This window comes from Salmo salar, chromosome 13, assembly GCF_965601325.2.
Source record: "Salmo salar chromosome 13, fSalSal1, whole genome shotgun sequence".
Classification (NCBI taxonomy): Eukaryota; Metazoa; Chordata; class Actinopteri; order Salmoniformes; family Salmonidae; genus Salmo; species Salmo salar.
The window spans coordinates 12,985,330-12,996,309 of NC_138303.1; the positions used below are offsets into that span (position 1 = coordinate 12,985,330).

Below are 10,980 nucleotides of genomic sequence, written 5' to 3' on the forward strand. Positions count from 1 at the left end.
ATAGCTAGAATGAAATTAAAATGAAATCTTCCCGTGTTCACGGAGACTGTATTCAGGGTAAAGGTTGAATATGTCGGCTCAATTGGACATTTATTTGTTTACTCTAATCTTCTGCGATACTTCCACGATAATTCTGCGATACGGATTGATTCCAGTCTCTGGTCAGGAATATTCTTTATTGGCTCATTGGCTAAAATGTATTTGTGGCAAAATCCATGAGTAAACTTCAATAAGAAAAACAGGATTTACTAATGTCTCGCTTTTCTTTCCTTTACAGGGGAATAAAGATGCAGAGCAGCATTTCCTACTCACCTCCAACCATAGCTGTTGGGACTGGGTGAGAGAAAGAGAGAGAAAGAGAAGGAGAGAGAGAGAGCGAGAGAGAGGGAGAGAGGGAGAGAGAGGGAGAGGGAGAGAGATAGAGAGAGGGAGAGGGAGAGAGTGAAAAAAAGGAGCTCCACAGACAGAAGGACCAGTTCTCACATAGTAAACAAGTACACAAATACTTGTGTTTTTCAGCAGACATTGACAACAACAGCACTATCTAGACCGTAGTCGTCCCCCCCCCCCCCCCCCCCCCCCTACGGCCTACCCGGCCCCGCCTGGAGCCACGCCCTTCACTGCACCCCACCACTGCCCACGTAGCGCCTGGAAGGCAGGGGAGCCACGGCCGGGATTTCATGGCAACAGCACCCTAGGGCTGCCATGGCAGCTGCTGCCGCCGATGCCCCACGCCATATTACCGCACTGACGCAGGAGGACGAGGAAGGAAGAGCCGCTGCCAAGCTGTACGGAGGCACTACCCTGCCACGAACAGAGAGAGAGAGGGAACGAGAGAGGGGAGAGCGAGCCAGCGGGAACGAGTGTTTGGTGTGTGGGACTTTGTTTGGTTCCCAGGATAAACTTCGGCTTCACGCTTTCTGTCACACGGGAGAGAAACCCTTCCACTGCTCTCAGCCACACTGCCCTAAGGCCTTCAGCTCCAAATATAAACTGTTCAGGTAAAACATCACTCCACCAAGAGTTTTTAAACTCTTAACATTTCCTCTAAAACATTTTCACAGACTAACTTGTATCATAATGTACTCTCTCTTTCTCTCTCTCTCTCTCTCTCTCTCTCTCTCTCTCTCTCTCTCACACTCTCTCTCACTCTCCCTCTCTCCCTTTCTCCTCATTATCCAGGCATATGGCCACACACTCTCCACAGAAAACTCATCAGTGCTCGTTCTGCGAGAAAATGTTTCACCGCAAAGATCACCTGAAGAACCACCTGCAGACCCATGACCCCAACAAAGAGGCCTTCAAGTGTGAGGAATGTGGCAAGCACTACAACACCAAGCTGGGCTACAAGCGTCATGTGGCCATGCATTCAGCCACGGCTGGAGACCTCACCTGTAAGGTGTGCCTGCAGAGCTACGAGACTACCCCTGCCCTGCTGGAGCATCTCAAGAGCCACTCGGGCAAGTCCTCCGGAGGTGCCAAGGAGAAGAAGCACCCGTGTGACCACTGTGACCGCCGCTTCTACACACGGAAGGACGTGCGTCGCCACATGGTGGTCCACACCGGCAGAAAGGACTTCCTGTGTCAGTACTGCGCCCAGCGCTTCGGCAGGAAGGACCACCTGACGCGGCATGTGAAGAAGAGCCACTCTCAGGAGCTGCTGAAGATAAAGACGGAGCCTCCCGACATGCTAGGCCTGCTGGGCTCTGGCTCCTCCCCCTGCACTGTCAAAGAGGAGCTCAACCCCATGATGTGCAGCATGGGTTCCAACAAAGACCCCATGCTGGCCAAGCCGTTCCCCAGCGGCACCTCCTTCCCCATGGGCATGTACAACCCCCACCACCTCCAGGCCATGTCCAACCCTGGGGTGGGCCACCACCACTCTCTGATGTCCGGCTCCCTGTCCACTGCCATGGGGATGGGCTGTCACATGGAGCCCCCGATCCACCACCCCCATCACCCGCACCACCACCACCACCACCACTACCATCACCACCACATCCAACACTCCCCCCCGCTGCCCCACCTGCAGCAGCCCCAACAGCACCAGCAGCAACAGCAAGCCCAGCCGCCGCCCAAGTACCAGCTGGGATCTACCTCATACCTGCTGGACAAGCCCCTCAAAGTGGAGATGGAGAGCTTTCTCATGGATCTGCAGAGTGGGCTGCCGGGCCACCACTCAGGCGATCATCATCATGCTGCTTCCTCGCCCCCCAAGGAGGGACTAGAGCACCCCTCAGGCCTGACAGACGAGCTGTGTGGTGACCCCCTCCTGTCCAAGAGCCCTGCGGTCATCGCTGAGGCTCTGTGCGCTGCTAACATGGACTTCTCTCACCTGCTGGGCTTCCTGCCCCTCAACCTGCCCCCTAACCTGCCCCCTTACAACGCCCCCATGAGCACAGCAGGGCTAGTCATGAGCTACACCTCGTCTACCCCTGCCTCCTCCTCTTCCTCCTCTTCGTCATCCTCATCCTTGCATGCTGCCGAGCCCCACGCCGCTGCCACAGCTGCAGCCGCACCTCTTACCTCTTTGCAACCTCAACCTCAAGAGCAGCATGGCTCCAGCGGGGGCCTGGGTCTAGGGCCCCTGCACCCTCTCCCGCCAGTGTTTAGCTCCAGCCTCAGCACGACCACCCTGCCTCGCTTTCACCAGGCCTTCCAATGAGGGGCCACCAGGCCCGGCCCGGTCCCTACGCCTTCATCCTCAGCTCACTGCCTGGGCGCCCAAGGTCCAAGGGGCCTCCTGCTGGCCGCAAGGACGGTGATAAAAACACATGAACACTTAGATGCCTTAATAGAATCACAGAAAAGCTTTTGATTGAGCCCTAGAGAAAACTGAACCCTTTATTGAAACAAAAGGGATAAGATGAGACATTTTAAAACAAAACTTTCTTTCTATCCTTTAGTTATAACCTCTCCCACCAACCTATCTCCCTGATCTATGATCCCCTCTCCCACCAACCTATCTCCCTCATCCATGATCCCCTCTCCCTTTATTATGTAGGTAGTAGGCAGCATCAGTAGGCCTGAAGGCATGGTACTGCTACTTTATAAAGTAATAATATTAGGAAAAAAAATCAAAGATTAATTTTAGAGAAGATGTTTTGAAGTGGATGAAATATAATTTTCTTGCTTTTCCAAATGTGACTGAACATGCTAGATTATCTCTCCTATGAGTGTAAAGGTCTGAACCACCTGCCCAGAAACACACCCTGTCTGTCATCATCACCATCAGAGGGAAAACACACCCTGTCTGTCATCATCACCATCAGAGGGAAAACACACCCTGTCTGTCATCATCACCATCAGGGGGAAAACACACCCTGTCTGTCATCATCACCATCAGAGGGAAAACACACCCTGTCTGTCATCATCACCATCAGGGGGAAAATATACCCTGTCTGTCATCATCACCATCAGGGGGAAAACACACCCTGTCTGTCATCATCACCATCAGAGGGAAAACACACCCTGTCTGTCATCATCACCATCAGAGGGAAAACACACCCTCTCTGTCATCATCACCATCAGAGGGAAAACACACCCTCTCTGTCATCATCACCATCAGAGGGAAAACACACCCTCTCTGTCATCATCACCATCAGGGGGAAAACACACCCTGTCTGTCATCATCATCGTCAGGGGAAAACACACCATGTCTGTCATCATCACCATCAGGGGGAAAACACACCCTGTCTGTCATCATCACCGTCAGGGGAAAACACACCCTGTCTGTCATCATCACCATCAGAGGGAAAATATACCCTGTCTGTCATCATCACTGTCATGGGGAAAACACACCCTGTCTGTCATCATCACCGTCAGGGGGAAAACACACCCTGTCTGTCATCATCACCGTCAGAGGGAAAATACACCCTGTCTGTCATCATCACCGTCAGGGAAAAATACACCCTGTCTGTCATCATCACCGTCAGGGGGAAAATACACCCTGTCTGTCATCATCACCGTCAGAGGGAAAATACACCCTGTCTGTCATCATCACCGTCAGGGAAAAATACACCCTGTCTGTCATCATCACAGTCAGGGGGAAAACACAACCTGTCTGTCATCATCACCGTCAGGGGGAAAACACAACCTGTCTGTCATGATCACCGTCAGGGGGAAAACACAACCTGTCTGTCATCATCACCGTCAGGGGAAAGATTAATGAAGGAATGAAGTGATAATGCCCCGCCAACATTGCCCTCCTCCAATAGGCTACAACCACACTAAAAATATCTCAGAGAAAGACTCGAACAACTGATTCCTGTTATGACTCATAGAGGCAGATCAGTTGTCCAGAAAGTATAAAACATAGAGTTGATTAACATAGATAACCAACGCTGCCAAACACAGCGACCAGTGGCGCCCACATATTTAATGGCAAAGATATGTGAAAACATCTGAGTCGGTAGAAAACATGCCAAGTCATGCTGGTTTTATGTTGTTTTTCTAGAGAAGCATTTTTCTTTGCAGTAGGCTCTTCACCTTTAAGAATCTCTTTGGCTAACCCTCAGTGACGATGACCCTATTTGGGAAAAAACACAACTATAAAAGCTGCTCTTGAAAACAGGTCATTACCAGTATTTGACTCGTGATGATTTTCCTTCCTTCAACTGTCTTCCTTCCAGTATTTGTTTTAAGAAGTCTCCATGGTAACAATATGCCACACATTACTGGTATGTATTGTTTTTTTGAAGAAAACATATATTTTCTCTCTGTTAGAGATGCATGGTAAAAACCACCCTGACATATGTGAATAGCAAACAAAAATTACAACGACGACATTGAGGAAAACGTGTAAGAGAATGTTATTGCAGTGTACAAAATATCTCATCAAAAATGTATATTATAATTGCTTTTATCTCAGTAAGGTGTATTTAGGAAGACATGTTAAAACAAAGTGATGATGTTTTTTTAATGTCTGGCAGGTTTACATTTGTGTGTATCTACCATTTTATTGCTCAAAAAAGGATGAAGTATTAGCTTTGCCCTTTAGCTTTTCTCCACTGTATTCATTCTTTATCTTTACCTTTATCTTTACCTTTATCATTACCTTTACCTTTATCTTTACCTTTATCTTTACCTTTACCTTGATCGTTATCTTTATCCTTACCTTTATCTTTACCTTTACCTTAACCTTGATCTTTATCCTTACCTTTACCTTTATCTTTACCTTTATCTTTACCTTGATCTTTATCTTTACCTTTATATTTACCTTTATCGTTATCTTTATCCTTACCTTTATCTTTACCTTTACCTTTATCTTTCTTTACCTTGATCTTTATCCTTACCTTTATCGTTATCTTTACCTTGATCTTTATCCTTACCTTTACCTTTATCTTTACCTTGATCTTTATCCTTACCTTTACCTTTATCTTTACCTTGATCTTTATCCTTACCTTTACCTTTATCGTTACCTTTACCTTTATCGTTACCTTTACCTTTATCTTTAGCTTTACCTTTATCTTTACCTTTACCTTTATCTTTACCTTGATCTTTACCTTTATCTTTACCTTTACCTTTATCTTTACCTTTATCTTTACCTTGATCTTTATCTTTACCTTTATATTTACCTTTATCGTTATCTTTATCCTTACCTTTATCTTTACCTTTACCTTTATCTTTCTTTACCTTGATCTTTATCCTTACCTTTACCTTTATCTTTACCTTGATCTTTATCCTTACCTTTACCTTTATCTTTACCTTGATCTTTATCCTTACCTTTACCTTTATCGTTACCTTTACCTTTATCGTTACCTTTACCTTTATCTTTAGCTTTACCTTTATCTTTACCTTTACCTTTATCTTTACCTTGATCTTTACCTTTATCTTTACCTTTACCTTTATCTTTACCTTGATCTTTATCCTTACCTTTACCTTTATCGTTACCTTTACCTTTATCGTTACCTTTACCTTTATCTTTAGCTTTACCTTTATCTTTACCTTTACCTTTATCTTTACCTTGATCTTTACCTTTATCTTTACCTTTACCTTTACCTTTATCTTTACCTTGATCTTTATCTTTACCTTTATATTTACCTTTATCATTATCTTTATCCTTACCTTTATCTTTACCTTTACCTTTATCTTTCTTTACCTTGATCTTTATCCTTACCTTTATCGTTATCTTTACCTTGATCTTTATCCTTACCTTTACCTTTATCTTTACCTTGATCTTTATCCTTACCTTTACCTTTATCGTTACCTTTACCTTTATCTTTAGCTTTACCTTTACCTTTATCTTTACCTTGATCTTTACCTTTATCTTTACCTTTACCTTTATCTACTTGAGTTAGTAGCAGAAACTTGGATTGTGGATTTTGACAAATGTTTTAGTAGGCTGTTAGTGGAATAATAATGAATTAGCAGTCGACAAAAATAACATTGATAGACTCTCCAGTTTCAATTCATTCTCTACTTTCTCAGTATGAAACCCAACCTGACCCTAAGTAAACAAAGCGATCTGATTTTAGATGCCTTTTTTTTTTCATATTCACTAGCCTTTTGAAAACTTAAGCCCAAAGTTATAAAACTATAACAGGTGCTCTTATTTGTGTCCCGTGAGTTATGTTTGTAGGATGGACAACGTTAAAAGATCAATTCTGCCTGGAGAGTACAAGGACTAAACTTTACGGTATGAATATCATTCTCTTTGTTTTCAACTTCTCTCAAACCCCTTGACTTTGTTTGAGTACTGAGCCCAGTCCACAGGCATCTATTAGTGAATATGTAGTTTCAAGTATAAGTCAAGTAGAAATATAAGAAAAAGAAATACAAACATAAGGAAAATAAAACATACGGCTGCTTTTAGCTATGGTTGCCCAGCGACTGTAGAGCACTAGAACATTTCAGTAGTACCGATTTGAAGTGTTTCCCTTCCTCTCCTGTACTCCTCCTCACTCAGCTGCTTCCTAGATTCAAGAGAAAAGGGTCTATGTAAAAAGGACAATATCCAGAACAGACAAGTCACCAGCCTGCTCTTTGACATTCAAAGCATGGGACGCCTGACTGGGATATTTCTTAGTCGTTTTTTTGTTGTTGTTGTTGTCATATGCTATATTACTTTCTGTTTGTTAAAACAGGACCTCGAAACAACACAACACATCACCTCATTTTATTTTATTTTTCTTACCAAAACCCGGAGAGAGGAAACTAAATCTTGCACAATTGCTCATTAAAATCCATGTTGTATTATTTTGGATTTAAGTTCATGTTTGTTTGGTTGTTACAAATAGTGTCACTGCCAACCAATGCTTGTGAGGTAATAAGTGCAGGTATGTTCAAGTTGACACTTACCAGTCTATCCCTGGAAAACTGTCCGCTAGGCTGATACATTGTCTAAACTATGAATATTTAATGATTGATCATGATACATGCGATTCTTACATTTGAAAGAGTTTGACTGTTTCTCTCAGAGGAGATTGGATATAAATATTGATATAAATGGGGAAAAAAAGGTTATGTCTAAATCATAGCCTTTTTATATCAAGTATACATTTTAAAAGACCATGGCTATGTTCAATTCCAGACAAAATTGTAGGATTCAAATGTAGCATTTATCTTTTTATTCATTTATTGATAAAAAAAAGTAAAAGTAATTAGCATTGAGTTTGTCCTCTCTGGGTTTCTGTCAGCTGATCTGAATTCTAGCACTTTCAACCTTTAAAAAAAAAAAAAGTTTATTTTTTTCTTTTAACATTTCATCTTATATGTTGATATGTTTTTTTCATTTGTATTTGATCCTGTATATGTATGTGCCATTAGTTTGATGTGTAGATTTTTATCAACTTTTGTGTATTTTTCTCCAAAAGAATAACAGTATTTTTGATAAGACTTTTCACTAATACCTTCTATCATGTGCCCCCCACTCCCCTCTCAGCCCGTTGGGTAACCAGCGTTGCCTTCTCTATTGAAATGGTATCTAACCAACAACAAATATATTCTACAACCAAGTATCTGTAACAGAGAGCATGGTGAACATTACACATCATCGTCCCTAGGACATCACATTGACAATCTGGAATAGAAGGACAACCAGATCGACCTCTTCTTCAAGATGAAAAAGAGCAGGTCCTGTTCTCCGACAGATGTGACATAGTTCCATTTAACAGCACATTATCTGGGGAACCCAGTTTTAAAGCACTTTTATTTAGCACCCATGTTCATAACAACTGACTGATGCATGACTGAAAAGGGTTGTACTACTGCCTAGTAGCTAGATAACACATGTTGCTTCTAGACAGATTCAGGCAGTCTTGAAATGAATATTGTACAACACTCTGTATTGACCATGCTGTGCCAAGACAGGGCTTGCTATAGAGAAGGCAAGTAAGTCTCCATCTGCCCCAGTTTACAGTAGACTTCACCTCACACATAACAGTTTACAGTAGACTTCACCTCACACATAAGTTTACAGTAGACCTCATCCCACACATAACAGTTTACAGTAGACTTCACCTCACACATAACAGTTTACAGTAGACTTCACCTCACACATAACAGTTTACAGTAGACCTCACCCCACACATAACAGTTTACAGTAGACTTCACCTCACACATAAGTTTACAGTAGACCTCACCTCACACATAACAGTTTACAGTAGACTTCACCCCACACATAACAGTTTACAGTAGTTCTCACCTCACACATAAGTTTACAGTAGACTTCACCTCACACATAACAGTTTACAGTAGACCTCACCCCACACATAACAGTTTACAGTAGAGATGATAGAAATGCTAATAATTCATTGGCGGAAGAGAACTAAAACTAAAGTACTTGTTGGGAGGCGCTGTAAATGCTACGTTTTGCAGAGCTAACCTTGGGAAGTGGCCTTTTCAGGAGTATTTTAGCAGTACTTCAGTATCATCAGGATGACCTAATCATGAGTCCATCCCACTCGTTTTTGGAGAGATGCCTCTGCTCTACCCCTGAGAAGGCCTACCTCTGACAGTGGTGTTATGATTTAAAGCATCAGATAGGTCATTGGCATCGTTAATGAAAGGTTGTGGAAGTAATATCTCGCCTTCAGTTTTGACTGAGTGCGGAGCGGATGTTTCCGCTACAATACCTTGTTGGTTCATTACCTCACCTGCACCTACTAGAGATGCACTTGTCCTCACCGTTCCTCTGTTAGTAGGTGAACAACACAGAATTTAAGGGAATTATTTGATACATTTTAAGTCAGAAAACCAATTGGATTTCATGAATGCTTTTTTTTTTTTTTTTTCTAGTGAGAAACTGGGTACTGTCTGGTGAAGACAAAATCCACATGTAGTTTTATATATTTTTAGCTTAATGTAAGTCTTGCATTCTAAGCTTTTTGTGTATCTTGTTTAGTGACATAGACATTTATTTTTAGTACTTGCTTATTACAGCCAACTCTGGAAAAAAGGTGAACAAAACAAAAATGGAATATTTGCATTCATCCTTACACTATTTTCTATAGCATGGAGTTTATCAACTACAGGGAGAATTGTATAAAAATATTCTTCAGAGAAAAACGTAGCTTTTTTTTGTTACATATCTCACATGCAATCAGTTGCTGCAATGTAAAGTGACAGATTTGTACATTGGTTGATCCAAAGAGATGACATAACAGCAAACCTCTTTACTTATTGTACAGTACATTGTATCTTTGACTTGTCATGTGTTATGTTGAAATTATTAAAAGACAAATTCACGGTTTCATACTTTGGCTGCGTTTTTTACTCCTTTGTCTTTTGAAAGGAGCATGGTTAGAACACAGAAAAGTCAGAAATGGACTAAACAGACTCATGCTGAAAAAGGCAGTGTACACAGTGCCTTCAGAAAGTATTCAGAGCCCTTGACTTTTTCCACATTTTGTTGTGTTACAGCCTGAATTTAAAATGGATTATGTGTCACTGGCCTACACATAATACCAATAATGTCAAAGTGGAATTATATTTTTAGAATGTTTTTTACACATGAATTCAAAATGAAAATCATAATGTGACTTGTTAAGCACATTTTTATTCCTGAACGAATTTAGGCCATAACACAGGGGTTGAATACTTATTCAATCAAGACATTTCAGATTTTCATTTTTGAATTCATTTGTAAAAATCCATGTGTGCAATAATAGGGTGATGATGATTTTTGAATTTGTATTTATAATGGTTCGCCATTAGCTGCTGCCAAGACAGCAGCTACTCTTCCTGGGGTCCAGCACAATTAAGGCAGTTATACCATTTTAAAAACATTACAATACATTCATAACAGATTTCACAACACACTAAGTGTGTGCCCTCAGGCCCCTACTCAACTACCACATACCTAGAACACAAAATCCATGTGTACGTGTGTGTGTGTGTGCGTGCGTGCGTGTCTATAAGGTGTATTTTTACCTGCTTTGTAAATCTGATTCTACTGCTTGCATCAGTTACCTGATGTGGAATAGAGTTCCATGTAGTCATGGCTCTATGTAGCACTGTGTGCCTCCCATAGTCTATTCAGGGTTTGGGGACTGTGCAGAGACCTCTGGTGACATATCTTGTGGGGTATGCATGGGTGTCTGAGCTGTGTGCTAGTCATTTAGACAGACAGCTCGGTGCTTTCAACATGTCAATACCTCTCATAAATACAAGTAGTGATGAAGTCAATCTCTCCTCCACTTTGAGCCATGAGAGATTGACATGCATATCATTAATTTAGCTCTCTGTGTACTTTTAAGGGACAGACGTGCTGCCCTGTTCTGAGCCAATTGTAATTTTCTGAGGTCCCTCTTTGTGGCACCAGACCACATGACTCAACAGTCGTCCAGGTGCGACAAAACTAGGGCCTGTAGGACCTGCCTTGTTGATAGTGTTGTTTAGAAGGTAGAGCAGCGCTTTATTATGGACATACTTCTCCCCATCTTAGCTACTGGTGTATCAATAGGTTTTGACCATGACAGTTTACAATACAGGGTTACTCCAAGCAGTTTAGTCACCACATTATTTAGCTAACCTACATAT

The 10,980-nt window shown here is 42.1% G+C and overlaps 1 protein-coding gene across 2 annotated transcripts in view; it reads left to right on the forward strand.

Moving 5' to 3' along the window:
• LOC106566425 (zinc finger protein PLAGL2) overlaps nucleotides 1–9,696 on the forward strand; it is a 63,432-nt gene extending 53,736 nt beyond the window's left edge. The window contains exons 2-4 of one of the 2 annotated variants that reach the window (XR_014379986.1): nucleotides 278–1,001; nucleotides 1,183–6,637; nucleotides 6,908–9,696. Coding sequence is in view for 1 of the 2 variants with exons in the window: in XM_014134442.3 (XP_013989917.1) it covers nucleotides 706–1,001; nucleotides 1,183–2,665 (1,779 nt within the window). In the remaining variant the exon portion in view is untranslated. Of the gene's footprint in view, nucleotides 1–277; nucleotides 1,002–1,182 lie in introns of both variants that reach the window. The other variant, XM_014134442.3, reaches the window with a different exon arrangement.
• The last annotated feature ends 1,284 nt before the right edge of the window (nucleotides 9,697–10,980 follow it).